Raw genomic sequence first — 19,477 nt, 5'->3', positions numbered from 1 at the left:
ACACACGCCGTAATTTTATATTTTATATATTTAGTTTAATTATGATATTTTTATAAAACTAATATAAAAAAAAATTAATTTTTATAAATGATAGATATAGAAAAAACATCATGTCAATTTAAATAAAATTGACTATAAGTAATTATAAAATAAAATAAATTATAAATTATGATTAGATATGCAGTGAAGCTGTAGCAAATCCGATCAATAGATCTATAACTACTTCCTCTATCATTACATAACATAATATTCTCTAATACAAGTGGTCATTAAACCAAAATTCGGAACCTAATGTAAAAAATAAATTTAAATTTAAGCAATGGCAGGCGGATTCACAGTACTTAAAAGGACAAAAAAGAATGTGTTTGCCAGCATCATGTATCAGTCTTATACTGGCTCCATCTAAACAAATCATCCTCACTGTCATATAACTTCAAAGGGCTTCCATCTTCTGCCAAGTCTTGCCCTACGTCTTCCACTTTCTCTTGTTCCTCGATCTGCTGCCCATTCTTAGCTTCTTCATCCTTCACAGAGAGACGAATGAACAGTGAATTAGAAGCCACGGATATTAAATATTTCGCATTTCTTCTAACAAATTGAACTTCTAGTCAACAAGTAGTCATTGGGGAACTGCGTTGGAGTGGCACAACCAATTATTAATAAAAGAAGGTTCCATGCGCAAATGGCTCAAGGAAATAAAAACCGGTAATAAGCGAAGGACGTGTCAGAAACTACAAACATTAAATGGTTTGTATTTCTATCAACTTAAGCACTTGTATGCTGCAATCATGGGATGATTATCATTCAAGCATTTGTTCGATGCAGTCATCCGATAATAAAAGACTGTTCGGAACTATTAGGGATAAAGGGAAAATGGCATTACATTGACATCGGAAACATCAGGAATTCCCTCGTCTGCCACATCATTATCTCCCAACTCAGTAGAGCCATTTTTATCAGCATTCTCATTTTCTTCAGCTGCTATTTGTTGTAGCCGCACAATCACTGCTTCAAAATGGGAATGATCTGCACAACATAAAGCACAAAACAATATTTGAATTAAAATGTTGTAGCCTCACAATCACTGCTTCAAAATGGGAATGATCTGCACAACATAAAGCACAAAAAAATATTTAAATTAAAACCAGCACATTTAAATGTTTAACATCCTTGGCCTTCTTAGGTAATTTTCTTTCTGCAAACCCAACAGTTGATAAAGGGTGTCTGAAATTACAGCACATGCATACCTTTAGCTCGATTTGTCAAAGCATCACGAAGCCTCAATGGTTGCTGTCGTTCTTCTTTTTTGTATTTCAGCTTTACTTGACGACGTGTACGACCAGGAAAAAGTTGTTGAATCAAAGAAAGGTCTGTCCCAAACTGTCTCACACCCTGAAGTGGGAGATGGGTACAAATAGAAACCAAATCTTACGAAGTTCTTAGTTGCTAATGACGTGAAAATAACTGTCCCACATAAGGAATGTTCTACCAATAAATTTGGAAAGAAAATGCCATGAGCACGCAAGAAATTGACTTGAAATTACTAAAGGCATGAAAGTTGAGAAAAATACACAACTCTATTCCATTTTAACATGCATTTGAATACACAACTCATGAGAAATGCATCAATTTCCGTCAAAAAGGGATATCACAGCAAGATTGGTATTATTCATTGTACCCCTGATCATCATTTTTAACAATGTCACATTTACGTCTACTTAAACTATGTTCAGTGCCCCCATGAATAACAACAGAAACAAGCCTCTTGCAGTGAGATCATAGCCAAATCTTGTCTTATGGCCCAAATTCTCTGTATGCTTCATCAATCAGTACAGAAATCATAAACTAATCAACTCTCAGTTTCTTTTTATGAAAACATATTCAAGTTCTAAAAACAAATACCTGATAGAACAATTCAGTGTCCTGTTTTGACCATCGTGTAATTGGCGTTCTATCCATGTAAGTCTGATAGTTGAAATAGGTGCCGCTCTCTTCAACCCTAGGACTTAAATGTCCATCATTATAAGAGTTATCATGACTGCAAAAAACAAATAACAAGATATGTGCTATGATGGGTTAGACTGGATATAATACAGTTCAACAACATGCTTTCAATATATTGAGTTGTTTCTAGTATAAAATAAAGAGACTTGATAGATAATGGTAAAACTTTTTCTCAAAAACTGACTAGATAAGAAAAATACTAGCATTGTGCTGTTTGCAATGAAGTCTTCATAGATGCTAGGACTGACAAAGTGAATATCAGAAGTAACATTTCGTGAAGCTGAGCTTTATATATATATATATTGGATACATCACAAAATGCAAAAAGAAAGAGCAAGAACTCTAGAATAAAACACGAAACCGACAAAACCAAATTCATTATTTTACAGGAATATAGGAAGCCCTCATTTCAGCGGAAAATAATATTGTGCCTAACTAACAAGGCTATCTAGGAACAAAAAGAATGTCATACTTTCCCTAAAACAATTAGGACCACTAATTTGTCAGGCCAGCTCTCTCATCTTTGTAAAGTTAGAATCCATGAATAGACGAGTAACTTACTCACATGCCACAACTCGATTTTAAATCGTCATATTGACTTTGAAATATGAAATCCACAAGGATACAAGAAATATGGGGCCTCCATATTGCTAAGACGCTGAGAAATTGAAATTAAGGAGATTATTCAATGCAATATCTATCTCAGCTTCAATACGAACAACACATCTTGAAAAATTGAATGCCCGCAATTTCCTCACCGGTTTAATTTTTGCAAGAAAATATCATAAGAAACATGGGCTCAATTATTTTCTATTTTGTGAAAAACTAAAGTAAATAATGCCTTGTTTTCTTAAATACGTGTAATGAAATACAACATCCCCCACTGACTCAATTCCTGCGAAAGTAAAGATGGTACATCAATATTATTATTACATCAATATTATTATTTCCCTCTAGGGAAGATTGTATCATTAAGATCCAAAACTTCAAGAATGCGGATCCGGGAATTTGCATTCAGACAAGAGATCGCGTGCAACACAAATTAACTATGCCGAGAGAACGAGCTATTTCTTAGCACATACGGGACCAAACACCTTGACTAGGATCTGAATGACATATTATTACCTCGGTTTTGTTGAGGGAGCTCCTGCTACTGATTCTTCTTTTTTCTGTATAACGTAAATTAAAATATCACACCTCCGATGTATAAAAAACCAACCAGATAAACTGACCAGAACACAAAGTTTATAATGAATGCTGCAAGTAGAAGTAGCGGCAATATAAATATTAGTAAGGTGATCTTGATATTTCTCTTGTCACTGTTCATATTTCATTCATCCATAATAATTAGCCCCAAGCTAAAAAAAGAGGTATGATGTGCAACATGCTTACCATCTGCCGCTCCTTGTGCTCTGCAAGCAGAATTAAATCCCTAAGAGGCACCTTTTGGTAATCAATTTCATCTTCTGGCGTTTCAAGCAAAACCCTGTCCACTATCACAAAGATTTCTGGTCAAAAATATCATCAGGAATCAAAACCAAAGCTCTCGGACTAAATTAACAACTACCTTTTCTTCTCCGTGTAGAATGCGAGAACTTCTTAGGCTTTGCATCAACATCCTGCTCTGAGGCTCCCTTGGAATTCTTCCGCTTTCTAACAGTTTTTTCCTTTTCGCTATCTTGTTTTTTAGACTTCCTCTTCGCCTTGTTTGTTACAAATTCGCTGTCCGCTTGATATTCCTCATTGTTAATGTTGTCCTCTAGAGTAGAACTGTCAAGACATTCATCTGCAGACACCCTACCAGCAAGAATATCATCTTCTGACTCATCAACTAGTTCGCATATATTTGTTTTGGGTTTTCGTGGCCTTAAAGATCTACCAGGTTCATTTTCTCGAGTGGATGTGAAAACGTTTTCCTGTGGTTGAGAAGAATCTGATGCAGCAGGAGCATCGTTTTTTCTTGCCTTTGCCCTGCGTGAATCCTAGTAGATATACATCCATAACACAAGAACATTTAGCAAAGAGTGAATCATGGACCACATAGAAGAAGAAGAAGAAGAAGAAGAAGAAAACAGATGTCAACAAATCAAACGGTAAGATGTAAAGTTTACAAGTTTAGCAGGAAATTCTGGGACACTGTCCAGATGGATGCCTGAAACCAACTGGTTCATTTCCATGAGATTCATGGATCCATCATTCACAAGCAGATCAGAGGTAGCATCAACAGGAATGGCGGGAGTAAATCCTATGGATGAAAGATCGAGAACATCCTCATGTTCAAATGCAGGAAGCGGTTCCTCCTGCGGTTCCTTATTAGCAAAATTAATTTCAGAGGACACCTGTTGTGGACAAAATGGGCTAGAAACAGACTCGATTCTGCGTTGACATATCTCCTGCATTTTCAATTTTGGCTTGGGGTGAAATTTTCCAGTTCTCTTGTCTGCCCACCAATTATAATATCAAAATCTAATATTGGAAACAAACATAAGCTTATAAAGTAGTATAAAAATTGCATACCAGATCTAGTAATTAACTCGGACACGTTTTCCATATCCATGACATCCATTTCCTGCAGTTAGCCAACTTTCAGCACAAACTATCGAAATACAAGAATCAAGATTTAGAGGTTAAGAAAGAGTGAGTAGAACTAGCATATCAGTTCTTACGTTGGTTTCCATTACTCTGTTGTCCATATGACAAACTCCATCACTACTTAAAACAGTATATTCCCCAACAGACAAAGGAAATGATAGTGCGTCACTTTCTTTACTTGTCTGGTTTGAGTTATCAACAGATGAAAGAACTGGAATAGCAAGCCCCCCTTCTCCATCATGATAGTTGGGGACATTAACAGTTCTCGTCTCTTGAGGATGAATATTACCTTCTGCAAAGTTATAGTTGACAAACAAATGCTTAGGTGTTCATCAATTAGCATCATTTCAGGAGTTAATTAGGATGAAATTTCAGGAAATTAACTATTTGTAAATCTTTGCAATTAGCAATTACGGATATTGTTACAATAATTATTTGTCTCTTTTGCACTATAAATAATTGTCAGTGAAAAAAGGGAACTACAACCTTATTATCCTTCAACATTTTTTGTCAATTTATTTCAACAGTTATAATGTAATTCATGTTATAAAATTAGTGTCTATTTGATCACCAATTTCATCAAAAGAGAACTAGACGAGCATCAGGTAATCTAATAGAAGAAATAGTAACTTAAGAATAGAGGATAACCAATAGAAGGAACTTCTTGCTTACCGATATCTGAATCAGTGTGAGGAATAAAATCATCAAGGGAATCCAATCCAACAAATATATCAGCATTCTGAAAATCGGTCAATATAAGTGTCAGCATATTAAATCAATAGGTGCAACAAGATATAAGGTACTCAACTCACTGACCGACTTCTCCATGCAAGAGTGCCAGCCTCCACTATCATTGGGCACAACATCCAAACCAGACTGCAAACTAACAGTTGAGTTGGCAACCTTCTCATCCAAGAAGCTCACTGACCCATAATTCCACTGATCATCTGTAAAGACACCAATTATTGTCTCAAAATCTACGCGATGGAACACAGCACCAACGATAACTTAATAATGTTTATTCTCTGAACAACTAAAAATTAAAGCATCCCATTTTCATTCAGAAATACTAACTATGTTCTGATGGCTTTGCAATTGTCGTAGGCTCACTTATCTCGCTCTCTACAACCTCATTTACTAGTGCTGCACTAGAGGAAGAAATCAAAGTTGGGGTAGAGTCATTTCTTGGTGTTCGTAACTTCGCCTTAGGCTGGAACTTTCCTGTGGGTCGAGCTGCAGAAGTGTTGAAGTTAGTGTCATCACTTACTAATCAGTAAAAAGCCACACCAGAAAGAAAGGCAACAAGAAAACTAAACATTTTACCATTCTTTATAGGTCCCACAGCAAAAATGTCATCCAATGGATCCAAATCAATCCCCATCTATGCATGTGCTGAGTCAAAATGAATTTAGTAAGTAAAACCACAAGGACAAAAAGTTTAAGGTCTCAGACAAACCAACAATATAAAATTTCTAAAAGATCAGAACAAAAAAAGGTTGAAACTACAGAAAAATAAGGACACATTTCAAAGTTATACGATATATCTAATCATAAACATATCAACTGCATCTCAGAAGATTTAAAACCAATGAAAAAATTTAAAAACTAAAATAAAATTGGGTTAAGCGTACATAAGTTTAAGTAGTACTAGATGGGTGACCTCCTAGGAAGTTCTCGTGTATCAAGCTGTTGATGTTGCGCCGCTTGATCTGGTTGGATAAATACCATAAAAGAACGACCTCAAATCTTAACGGATAATATTGTCTTTGATGGGGATAGGACCGACGGTAGGGAAAAAGTAAGACCGATCTCCAAAAGATATGAGACAGCACCAGCAGATAAACACACACTCTCCGGACTAATACGCCTAACAGCCCGACCCAATAGCACCCAAATAGGTGCAATCTGCGTTGTTGCCATAAAGTTGTGTCTTGACTAACAGTTATAACTTTTGGCCTAGTGGTAAGCGTTTGCTCCTAACAATTGGTATCAGAACGAGGTCATGTGCTCAAGTCGCCCAATAAGCATATTTCTATTCTTCTTGAGAGGAATGTTTGGTTAAAAACGTGCATGAGTGAGAGTATTATTATGATAGGCGACCTCCTTAAACTTCTCGTGTGTCAAGCTGCTGACCTTTTACCGCTTGATCTGGTTGGCTAAGTGGCCCATAAAAGAGTGACATCCTATCTTAATTGATAATACTGTCTTTGCTAGAAACAGGGCCGGGGATAGATAATGGGTAAGACTGATATCTAAGATATATGAGACCGCACTAGAAGATAGACACGCATCTCCCTGGACTCATGGATCTACGGCCCGATAAATTAACACATAAGTAGGTGCACTCTGAATTGCCATTAGTATAAGAAAATAAAGTTTAGTTTTTGCTAATAACTATAGCTTTTGACCTAGTGTACCATCACAAAATTCTTTATTTCGCGCCGATCATGATCATTGGTTGCATAAAGGTAGAATATATTGCTCTCATCAAAACCAAATTGCTGCTCCCAAATTCAACCCTAAATATCAACCTTAGAGCTGAATGTTTACAGCAAAGAGTGCTATTTACCTCTGAATTGGCAAAATAAGAACAGAGAGAACAAAAGGTTGTTCACTGTCAAGGTTTGACTTTTCACTTCTGGTTATACCATCACCTTATGTATAAACGGCGGATAGGCCGTAGAGGTTGGCCGGGTCAGGTTTCTCGGGATCAGTTTTTTCCAGGTCAGGTACCCAAAAGCTTTGGTTCCAAAAAACCTACCCAAACACGAGAAACTCACTAGCAGACATTTGGGTACCCGAAAAATATGGCTTCGAAACAGCCAGGACATTAGATCAAATTATGAGGTAGATATTGTTCTTCGTGCCAATTTTGCATGATGTTCTAAAGCTTCCAGAACTCAGAACATCCAATCAAAGGTTACAATTACATTGATATGACAAAAATGAAACACTGGTCATAAAAACGAATTTTCAGCAAAAGCAGTACCGAAATTCCCAATCTACAAGCAGTAAATGGAACAAAATGGGATTAAAATTTAAAATACAATAGTAACTCACGAGATGATATTGAAGGTCAGTGACACAGTGTGGCAGCGAGGGAGAATGCCAGTGAACCTAGCCAAGAGAGGCAGCTAGGAGTGAGCATTCGGTTAAAACCAAACAGACCGAACTGAATTTTTTCCGACCAATTTTCACCACTGAAACAGAACAAACAATATCGGTTATTTCGGCCTAAATAACCGATATTTAAAAAACAATAATAATATCTTGAATTTTCAGTTTTTTTGTCAAAGCTGAACGAAAGTGGTGTTAAAACAGAACTAAAAATAAAACAAATTGATAGATCAACGGGTAGAGTATGCATTTCAACAGAGTTCGTGATTTAACAATTAAAGATAACATCTTTTAAGCTAGCTTCCAATAATTATAGCTCCATTTTCGAAATAAACTTAAACTTAATACAGAAAATTGAAACATAAACTTATACTTCTTCCTCAATTGCTCAAAATACAGCAAGTACTCACTTTAGCAAATAATAATTAAATAAACGAGAAATAAAAGAAAAGGGATTTACCTTTAAGACGTGCAGATTTTCTGTTTTCTTCGATTTAGTTAGGTTTAGATCGACCCACGGGAGCAGGGAGTTGGGACGATGAAGATGAAACTTGGAAAAGCTCAAGTGGATTTCTTTGTATGATTAAGTGAGCCCACTATCAATTTTTGTTAAAGGCCCAACACAAATAAAATCAAAAGAGTAAGGCCCTATCCTATTAAGTATTAATTTTAATTATTTATACTATTCTATACTACTAGTTTTGAAAACCTCAATTTTTGAGGTGTTTTCCCAAGTTTATTATGCAGCATATGGTTTTTTTTTCAATTAATAAATGAAAGATATTTTTTTATGTTTGTATAAGGATTTTACTATCTGATGAGAACTTTTTCAGGAGGTAATTGGATATTTGACATTGATTATGTTAATGGATTTATTAATCTGTTAAGCCTAATTTTTTTAGTATTTTAGAGTATTAACGGTTTTGTGATAATTGAACAATTGATGAGAATATTTAAAGTAAATATTACTAAAAGATATTTGAGGATTTCTTTACTTCATATTTACGAGCTTAGGTGATATATTTATAGTGGGTCTCACGTGAGACCGTCTCACGAATCCTAATCTGTGAGACGAGTCAACACAACTCATATTCACAATAAAAAAATAATATTCTTAGCATAAAAAATAATATTTTTTCATGGATAACCCAAATAAGATATTCGTCTCGCAAATACGACCCGTGAGACCGTCTCACACAAATTTTTGCCATATATGCATTAGCCTTGCCACTTTATTTTTTGAAGATATGAATATATAATTTTATTGAATTTATAGAACCACTGATAACAACTGTTTAACAAGAGGTTAATTAAAAAAAAAAAAACTAAAAGATATGAATAGAATTATCTTAACTCTCATAACAGGGAAAAAGCAAATTTTAATATGCTATATGTAAAATGGATTTACAAAAAAGTAAATGTATTACAAGGCAAAAAAAATTCATAGAAATAAAAAATGAAAAACAACTTTTATAGATTATATATAGTACAAACTAAATTTTTTAATAGGTAGATACAGACAATTTATAAATAAGCATTTTATACAACACACGGAAAACATTTGCTTATTTATTTAGTGGACAATCGGTTGATGTTGATGCATGCATATCTTTGATATCTAATTCTTTCTCAATATCAGTTACATATTTTAGTAAAAGAGAAAGCTTTGCTTCCATTGTAAACACTCGTCGGCAGGGGCGGAGCTAGAATTTTGAATCAGTGTAGGCTATGATTCAGTGTAGGCTATGATATGCTGTAACTTATCACCACAGCGGTTTTTTTTGCAACGAACGGAAGAGGAATTGGCCCACTTATATTTATAGACCCTATTAATTTTATTTCCAAAGTGTAGAAAGCTTTTAAAAAAAATTGGCCCACTTATATTAATAAACACTATTCATTATTTTTGGCCCACATTTATAAATATTATTTTTTTTGGGCCCAGTGTCGGCAGCAGCCCACACTAGGCCTTAATAAGCTCCGCCCCTGCTCGTCGGAAGATGACCGTCCATATTGGGTTGGAGTAAAATATTTCATTATAACTTCAACTTCTTTTTGAAATGAGTGGGTCTCATGTGAGACCGTCTCACGGATTTTAATCTGTGAGACGGGTCAACCCTACCCATATTCACAATAAAAGGTAATACTCATAGCATAAAATGTAATACTTTTTCATGGATAACCCAAATAAGAGATCCGTCTCACGAATATGACCCGTGAGACCGTCTGTAGTAGCCTGAATTCCAAATTGGGTAATTAACGGATTAATGGTGATTAAGAAGGTTTAATGTGTGATTTTGACCATGGTCATGATCGGACGGACCGAAGATGGTTCGGTAGCACCGAAGAGTTCGGACGATCCGAAGTGGGTTCGGTGGGTCCGATCATGAGGTGTCAAGAGTTGATCGATACGTCAGTTTGCATGCAAGTTCGGATGATCCGAAGTGTAGGTTCGGTGGATCCGATCATGAGGTGTCAAGAGCCGATGGACACGTAGGAGTTCGGACGTTCCGAAGTGTGTTCGGTGGATCCGAACATAGCCTATAAATAGTGCTCGGAATTCCTCATTTTGGATTGCAAATTCTTGAAGTTGTGTCTCCTAGTTGAGAGGTTTAGAAGGTTTCTAGGGTTAGTTGTTGGTCGAGCAATAGCCAAGAGCTGCCAGGATTGGTAGCGTAGCGACGCCTGAGTTACGAGGCAATCGACATCAAAGGGCTGTCGACGGACGAAGGTAAACCCTAAACCTTTGGTAGTACTGATTTTGCTAGTCTAGCATGGTAGTATTGTTCATTGGGTATGCTTTTGATGCGTAGGCTTGTTCTAGACCTGATTAGCGGTGTTGCGTAAGGCTAGGCTTGCTGTGATAGAGGTACGAAAGTACTATCCGAGATATCCTGGTCGAGTATACATCCTTATATGTGTTGCATGATTATGTGGTGCATTGATATATGTCATATGATACATGCTATTATGTCACGTTTTATGATGCATGTTGCATTTCATGTTGAGCCGTATCTCCTTCGAGATAGCCTTTACTGTTGAGCTGTATCTCTTTCGAGATAAGCTATATCTTGTGGGGTCGCTCAGCCCTGTCTTGTCTTGTGGACGCATGGACACCGAGAGTACACAGTGGCCGACGGGTCCGGAGGGCTTCGGTGATCCGGGACATTTTAGGTCCACGTCTGTTCTTATAGTGGATGCAGTGACCCAGAGGAGTACCGCGCGGCACTATCCACTTGGCGCCTCTAGACTGAGCATTTTGAGATCCTTTGTTATTCCTGTTTCTTGACTACCCTGGTATCATATCATAGCATGTGCATTTCATATAGGCTTGTATACTCATGCTTTTGTACTGGGCGTTCTTATCGCTCACGTCCTCGGTTTTGTTTATCTTGGACACCCTATTCCCACGGGGCAGGCCTCAGGTTGGACAGCTCAGGAAGAGCAGGAGGAGGACAGTGAGTGGCTGGTTGGTTTAGTTTTCAGTACTATTCTTTTCGATATGGTTGTACCGTATATTTCATTTTAGTTCGAGTTGTTCTGGATTTCGATTGGGTTGTATAACTATCGTTTGTTGGCCTTTCCGCAATTATCTCTGATTATTATTAATTAAGTTAGTTGCATGCTTAGTTCTTGATTAGTAGGTGATTCTGGAACGGGTCACTACACCGTCTCACACAAGTTTTTGCCTTTTGAAATAGATATATGTAGTAACATTGTTCACAGTCGATACAAGTACAGTATGGGTTGTTTTCCATTAGATTTGATGATGAACAAAAGATATAGCTAATAAAGATAGTGAAAATATGGTAAAATAATTAACTAACTTTGAAGCAATAAATAAGGTAAATAGATATCTATATATGGCAAAAGAGGTGGTTTATTTAGATGAGTCATTAACAACTATTGATACTTGTTGGATTAAAAGCTACTATTTTCAATCAAAAAGAAAGGCTAGTCATCTTTATTTTCACATTTGTAAAGTTGAAGCAAGCTTAGTCATCATTTTTCTGTGTTGTGTGTCAAAAAAATGAACACTATTACAAACAATAAAACAATTTTCAAATTGAAAGGAATTCAAATTTTTTTTGTCAAGCAAGAGTTTCTACTGTATATCGTAACGCAAAACTAAACAACATTGATTTAATTTAATTTTTAATCTTGATTATTCTAAATTAAATCAAAAATATAATTAAAAGTTTAACTATATATAATTAAAAAAATACAATTTCATGAAACTTATATTAAATCTTAAATTTCAATTTGGAATTAATTTCTTTAATTATTTTTACAATACTTTATTAAAATAATTAATTTTAAATATTTTATTCAAACTAAGCTTTTCTGAGTACAAATTGATTACTTTTCAAGTGTATAAATGAAGAATAATTTGATATAAATTAAACGAATAAATATATTTAAAAAAATAGTTAAGATTACTTGTCTAAGCAATTTTCGTATAAATCAAGCATACGATTTTACATATAAAATCTTTTATATGTAAAAGAGTGTTGTTCTAGATATTTTAAATTTTTATTTAAATATTTTTTATTGTCCCAAGAATTTCTTCCTATAATTGATTGTCATAATTATGTGATCTCTTTTGGATTTATTTAAAGTATCCAAAGAGTTTAGGGAAATTCATGACTATTTCTAAGAACCTATTAATTTGAATCATAAATTTATCTTAAGATTTTGATATGTTTTTTGTCGTTCTTGATATGTAACCTTAATTAGATATTATTGTTACTAATTATTAAAATAAATCATATAAATAATAAATTTCGAACATATGTTCGGAATTTCTTTGTCGTTCTTGATGTGTAATCTTAATTAATATTATTGTTTCCAATTATTAAAATAAATCATATAAATAATAAATTTCGAACATATGTTCGGAATGGTATTTTGAGAAAAATCACCGTCTCATTGAGAAAAAGTATTAAATCAAATCAGTATCGTTGCTAAATATTTAAGACCAAATTAAATTTCCCCCGTCAAAATCAAATCAGTTCGTAAATTGAACAAAATACATGTCGACCATCTCTCGAACACGTGCAACTCACGTGGTGGCAATCAATCCACCTGTCAAACATCTCTCTCACACACACACACAACAATGCTCTGTTAACACCATTTCGACGATCGAATCGAGTTTAACACGAATTTCGATAATCTTCAACTCGTTTTCTTCTCCACAAACCCTTCGGTTCCGATTCCCGATTTTGTTTCCACAGCTGAAAATTCTCGACACGGCGATCGACCCGATCAATTTGGAGTGAATATTCTATGGTGAACAAAAAGGTGCCCGAATGGCTCAATAGCTCCCTCTGGTCGGCTCCTCAACCTCCTCTATCGCCGCAGACTTCACAGAACCCTGGCGCCGCGATTGTCGAGGCGCCGGCGGTGGCGGCACGGCCGGAGTCTCCCAGTACTTCTAACACGTCTGCTGCTGCTGTAAAAGAGGAAGATAGGGATCCGGTTGGTGGTAGTCATGGTAATGATGGTGGCTTTTCTTACAATGATGATGAAAATGGAAGCTTTTCAGCTCGTTCAACGGCTTCTTCTGGTGGTGTGGTCGCATCTTGGCCGCCGCCGCCGCCACTTCCTGCTGCTGAGGATGTTTCCAGGCATGCTCAGCTTTTACAAGAGGTTTTTCTTTCCCCTCCGCCGCCCACCCTTCTCTAACACACTTGCAATGGCAAATGTCTCTGCGTGTTTATCTGTGAATCCGATTTTCAACCTCAAGAGTGAAATTAGAAGATATTTCACGTGCAAATTGATGCTTAAAGATACCTAATTGACTTATTATGCAGTTACATGGTTCATAATCCTTGATCGGGTGTCAATGTAAAGCGAAAAAGATGCTGACTCAGTCCCTTCCCCAAGCGAACACGCTTAGATTTTGTTAGGGCAGATTAATATCTTGGGACTTGTTGGTAAATGGCTGTAGTCGCTGTTGCCCATGGATTTTGTCGGTGTAACAACTTCATCGTAATAGAAGGGGCTTACCATTAATCTTTTTATATTGCATGCCCTCACTTATAGACTGTTCATACAAGCTTAGCGACGTGGTGATACTATATGTTGGTGTGCGGTCACTCTTTTTCCCTGTGTTTTAAACAAGAAGGAAAATTTCTACAAGGCATTTACTCCTGCTTACGATTTGAACTCTAGTCGGTGATCTCAGGATTATGATATATATAAACATTTGTCTCCTTTGGATTAAAAAATATATGATGCGTTTTCTTCTTTTTTCAGCATTTCCAGTCTTAAACCTTTTTGGATAATCTTATCAATTGCATCACTTCTTCCTGTTTATTTTTAACCACTAGTTGTCAAGGAAGATTATAAATATGGGAGAAATACGGAGGCTAGCATCACAAGGGATTCCTGATGGATCTGGGATTCGTCCAACAGTGTGGAAGGTATAAATTTTCAAAAGAAACAATCAGTCAATGATGGGTGAAGTTCATAGGCTATTGCAGCTAGTGCTTGAAATATCGTATGCATCTGTCGACAATTCTTCCAAGTGATTTAATTTTTAGTTATGGTTTAAAAATTAAACTCTTTATCCGGTAGCACTTCGGTATATCTTTTTTTTGCAAAAGGGACTTGTGGGCCATTAATATAATAATGGAATTGAAGTTGGCTGGTTGACAGTTGCATAACATATCACTTTGATAGTATAAAGTACACATTAGGATGCTAAAATCTGAAAGAATTTGCAATATGTTCCATTGTAATGTATTATTCTCGAGTACCGTAGCTGCGTTTATCCCTCATTTATTAAACCCGTTTCTGTTTTCTGATAACGGGCGATGTGGCTTGTTAAGCATTTCATGAAATATTAGTTATTCAAAGAAATATTTTTGTTTCAAGTGTTAATGTAAACAACAATTATGTGATACCGTCAAAGCAAGAGAAAGGTTGATTGTGGCAAAAACCTTCTCCTTTCAGAATAATTACTATTTTAAGAATGTGCTGGAAAGTATAAAAGAGCCTATGCACTCATCTGTTCTTCTTTGATGATATGGATGTAAATATTGTGAATAGAGATAATGAAACCTGTTAGTTAACACCTGATGATTTATATTTTTCATTACGTGTGTTTATTGATTTCAAAACTTTGAAATAGTTGGATTAATATCTTACCACGGGCGGTTTGCAGCTGTTATTAGGGTATTTACCAACCGATCGCTCGCTTTGGCCTTCGGAACTGGCCAAGAAAAAGTCACAGTATAAGCATTTCAAAGAGGAGTTGTTGATGAATCCTGTATGTTCTTGTGTCCTAAACTCTTCTAGAAATCAGCTATGTTCTACATGATGTTGCCTTATATACAATATATTTACATGTACTGGACTGATTACTTGTTATTGCCAGCTTGAGCTGAGTTAATTTAGTTAGGTTCTCCTTGTGTTAATTCCCTCAGAATTTTCACTCCAAAAAATATTAAGTTATGAGTTCCATTCTTTGCTTGCTGCCGCTGTTCAGAGAGCCCGAGACGTTACAAAGCACATAAAATGTTTGGTGCATATTTATAAGTTTTTTCAAACCATGCAGTGCCTTTTTTCCCTCTGCACTACTTCCAATATTTTTGCATCTTCTGAATGTTTCCGTGGCTAGTCAGACGGATATTACCAGGAAGTTGGAAAAATCAAGTCTTGAGAACAATGAACCAGATGGAACTCAGGGCTTCCTCTCAAGATCAGAGATAACTCATGGAGAGCATCCCTTGAGTCTCGGGAAGAGTAGTGTATGGAATAAATTCTTTCAGGTACTGTCTTTCTTTTCAGCAGTGTGGGGATCGTATTGCTGTTGTATGGACATCATGCTACCTTTGTCAACCTTGTAGCGAGCCCTCGTATTGAGCACTTAGTTGTCCATCTTTCATATATTAAGTATCTACCACAATTCCACAAATACAGCATGCAAAGTCAGTAACTAGTATGGTATGGCGTTTGACTCCACTTCTATAATTTGTAGGACACTGAAATAATAGAACAGATTGACCGTGATGTCATGCGTACTCACCCGGATATGCCCTTCTTCTCAGGAGACTCAACTTTTGCTAAATCCAACCAAGTGAAGCCCTTGTTTCTCTCAGTCTCTATAGCTCCTAGGGTTGACTAAAAGTACATTTATTTCACTTACATTGTATATTTTACATTCAGGAAGCTTTAAGAAATATATTGATTGTATTTGCAAAGTTGAATCCTGGAATAAGATATGTGCAAGGGATGAATGAAATCTTAGCACCACTATACTATGTGTTCACAAATGACCCAAATGAAGAAAACACGGTAAGATAGGTTTCCCAGTTTCCAATGTTTTCTACTTTTCTGCAAAATGCAATTGATTTAATGTTTTTAATTTAACTAAAAATGTCCAAGTTTTGACTGTTTTGCTGCTTCCATCCAAAATTTCTTTAAAAGTTGGTGGTCTTTCAAAGAAAATATGTGCTTTTTCCACTTTGTGTAGTTTGATGTATATGTCAACAGAAAACTTCGGATTTATTAATCTCACTACTACAAGAAACACTAAGTACCTTGAAAATATCTAATTTTTTCCTCTTTCCAAGTATGTAACTTATATGAGTTGAAGATGCAAGGGGCAGAAAGCGGCAAAACCAAACCTATTTTATTCATAAGAACAAAGGAATTGAAACCTAATGGAACTGCTTCCATGGTGGATTTTTATCAAATATTAAGTTATGGTTTGATCGATCTCTTTACTTGATATAGATATTTTCTTAAGATTGAAAGAATATTGGGACTATATACATAAAAAGTGAGGCAAAATAGGTATATAATACAATAAAGCAAAAGTTGTGATATCAACTTCAGATCTTCATCATTTAAAGTTATCAAGTTAATTTGCTTGAGGTAAAAATGATTGATATTTGATTAATTTCTGTGAATTTTTTTACGTTGCTTTTTGGATTTTTTTTTCTTTAATTTTCTCTTGCGACTCCTGCAGGGTTCAGCTGAAGCAGACACTTTCTTCTGTTTTGTGGAGCTATTGAGTGGGTTTCGGGATAATTTTGTTCAGCAACTTGATAACAGTGTTGTGGGGATACGGTCTACCATCACGAGATTATCGCAGCTTCTAAAGGAGCATGATGAAGAATTGTGGCGTCATCTTGAAATGACCACAAAAGTAGGATTACATCCTTTTCTGATGCCACTGTATATTATGTTCTCTCTTTGTTATTGTTCAAGAATGTTTCTGGATTACAGTATGAGGAAGGATGCTGAATTTTTGGGTATCTGAGTTAGAACAACATGATATCTTTAGCCACACAAGAACATGACAGCAAAAGTTGCTCCAATTGGGTTTTTTACATGTATGCTTTGTTAAAATTATGGTGTTTATCATCGTTGTGTCTACTTCATGGACACATTAAGTTAGCCTGTTCAGGGTCTCAATACGGAGGATTTTATGCTTCTATGGAAGAAACCCTCTCATTTACTGTTGCATATGATCAGATATCTTTCTTTGTATATCCATTTTTTTCCTGGAAAAAGACTATTAGAGTGCATATTAAAACTTTGCTACACCAAAAGAAAATTAGACTTTGCAAAGCTGTGAGAATAATATGGTTGTCAAGTATAATGCGGTTATTTTTCCTCACGTGGTTGTGTTTGTACTTTCAGGTCAATCCCCAGTTTTATGCATTCAGGTGGATTACACTACTTTTGACCCAAGAATTTAATTTTGGAGACTCTCTCTTAATTTGGGATGCACTTCTGAGTGACCCTGATGGTCCTCAAGTAAGTTGTTTTTTTGTCAGTTCTTTTGATATCTATGTATATACATCATCGATTTATGTGTGATAATGCATTGAGCATTTGGTTCATTTATTAGTTAAAATCTAAAGAAATAATTTATGGAATGTCTCGAGAACATTCAAAGAGGGACATCTGACACACCAAGTCATAAAATAGTATCTGATTTACATGGAAGGATGATACTATAATCACGCCATAAGATAATGTTATCCCAGATTTTTTTCAATAATATTGTAAATATGTTTCCATTTTCCCTTTTATAATTTATTTATATTTATATTTTTGTTCATTGTTTACACTTTATAATCACACCACTAGTTGTCCCCCTTGCGTTCCTTCCCTGTTTTCTCCTGGCTGAAAGGTCACAGTGTGAAAAGTAATTGGTTTATCCGTGAACAATGCAATTTTTGCAGGAAACGTTACTTCGAATTTGTTGTGCGATGCTGATAATTGTCCGGAGGCGTCTACTTGCAGGCGACTTTACTGCTAATCTGAAGCTACTCCAGCACTATCCATCCTCAAACATCAGCCACCTTCTTTATGTTGCTAACAAGCTGCGTATACATGTGGGTGGATGAATTTGTCAACAGCTGTTTTTGTAAGTGTTTTTGCTATTTTTTTCGTTAGTATCATTTTACATTCTATTTTACTTGTAACATTGCAAGATGTAACTGTGAAATGTAGTGATTTTTAGGAATCATCGGTTTGTTCTGTTGTTGACTGGCCTAGGTTTCTCGAGCTAGAACTCTCCTAGAATTTGTTCTTTTTACCTTCCCTGTTTTCCGAGCGAGAACTCTCCTAGAATTTAATCATATTTGATATTACTCGGCAGAATGAAGTGCTTGAATTGAGTTGAGGTTGATGTACCCAAGAAGAAAATCATTCAGAGTAAATTATATCTTACAGTTCCAAGAATTTAGTCAGTCTTTTTGAAAAGAAGAAGAAGAAATAAACTAACTATAATAGAGCATTAAATTAATTCGGGAACATGGTGTTTTTTGTTACATATGTAATTTGAAGTTTATGTGAGTATCGATTTCTCCTTTTCTAAATTTATATACTAAATAAACGGTAGTTGCATTGAGATGTGTAGGGAGATTGGGTGGTTATATTTAAACTTCCATGATAAAATTGTTTTCTAGATCAACTTCGAAGAGAGTCCTAAAATCATATGAGATCGAAAAAATAATTCAACAGTTTAAAATTTGTATTTTTATAAAATCTAAATTCAAAGGTGGAAAGCTAGAAGCAATGAACGTTATATGAAGTGACAAAATCATATAGGACGCCCGTATGATGGCCACATGTAAACAAAACCAAAATTTGAAGTAAAAAAGGATTGACATAGGCTGTTCTATTGTTAACTTTCGCGATAGAGAGCTTGTTTTTTTTTTTTTATCGACCTGGCTTTTCCCACTGTACTTTCAGAAATATACATTTTGTTGTTGGCCATTATCGTATACGAGCTTTTAGTTAAAACTAATTGATTCTATTTAATGAATCTTCAGCTTAGAGACTCAAATTTTCCCGAATTGCAACTTCGCATCAAGTTGGATCTTATTTTATTCCACTCTCTGAAAAATGACGACGTACGTGCTCAAACATTCAGCCAACTTTTAGTAATACATATCAATCTTAATTTTATTATTTTGTTGGTCACGTTGTCAAACCATGCATTACTACAAACTACAGAGGAGGAACAATACACAAAGTACAAATAAAATTCATTATCCCGTGCCAAAAGCATTACAAATAAATTCAGTCGGACAACCTGCTATCACTTTTGCTTTGTCTTTTTTTTTTTTTTTGAAAAATACGTAAAGGTGGTGCTCAGCGTGACTTTAATCGGTCATTTAACTCGGAGGGAACCAAATGCAACGATTATGGATAGAATGGCTGACGACTATAATTTGTGGTCTTTCAACAAACGCAGCAAACTACCATAGATCTATATGCGGTTCAAATAAAAGAG

General features: G+C 35.5%; 2 protein-coding genes across 6 annotated transcripts; one reads left to right on the top strand and one right to left on the bottom strand.

Moving 5' to 3' along the window:
• Positions 1-135: 135 nt before the first annotated feature.
• LOC140829450 (uncharacterized) lies at positions 136-8,289 on the bottom strand. 5 transcript variants are annotated; one of them, XR_012117468.1, is made up of 16 exons: positions 8,174-8,289; positions 7,657-7,796; positions 5,920-5,988; positions 5,671-5,829; positions 5,406-5,543; positions 5,269-5,337; positions 4,671-4,888; positions 4,522-4,573; positions 4,116-4,444; positions 3,572-3,986; positions 3,397-3,497; positions 3,130-3,173; positions 1,903-2,038; positions 1,248-1,392; positions 884-1,105; positions 136-524 (listed from the first exon to the last, which is right to left on the bottom strand). XR_012117468.1 is itself a non-coding variant. In XM_073192702.1 (16 exons), exons 3-16 carry the CDS (start codon positions 5,975-5,977, stop codon positions 375-377), a joined length of 2,157 nt encoding a protein of 718 aa, XP_073048803.1. In that variant the 5' UTR covers positions 5,978-5,988; positions 7,657-7,796; positions 8,174-8,289; the 3' UTR covers positions 136-374. The 5 variants fall into 5 exon arrangements, 4 of the variants coding, with proteins under 4 accessions (XP_073048803.1, XP_073048806.1, XP_073048804.1 ...); XM_073192702.1 differs by having other exon boundaries at positions 884-1,026; XM_073192705.1 differs by having other exon boundaries at positions 884-1,026; positions 5,269-5,335; positions 5,413-5,543.
• Positions 8,290-12,824: 4,535 nt separating this feature from the next.
• LOC140829449 (uncharacterized) lies at positions 12,825-18,361 on the top strand. The gene is made up of 9 exons (XM_073192701.1): positions 12,825-13,365; positions 14,049-14,141; positions 14,885-14,989; positions 15,345-15,491; positions 15,701-15,799; positions 15,889-16,017; positions 16,694-16,873; positions 17,371-17,487; positions 17,919-18,361. Exons 1-9 carry the CDS (start codon positions 13,003-13,005, stop codon positions 18,081-18,083), a joined length of 1,398 nt encoding a protein of 465 aa, XP_073048802.1. The 5' UTR covers positions 12,825-13,002; the 3' UTR covers positions 18,084-18,361.
• Positions 18,362-19,477: the final 1,116 nt, after the last annotated feature.

Source organism: Primulina eburnea, chromosome 4, assembly GCF_022965805.1.
Source record: "Primulina eburnea isolate SZY01 chromosome 4, ASM2296580v1, whole genome shotgun sequence".
Taxonomy (NCBI): Eukaryota; Viridiplantae; Streptophyta; class Magnoliopsida; order Lamiales; family Gesneriaceae; genus Primulina; species Primulina eburnea.
The sequence above is the reverse complement of the archived record's forward strand: the minus strand, read 5'-3'. Positions and strand labels throughout refer to the sequence as shown.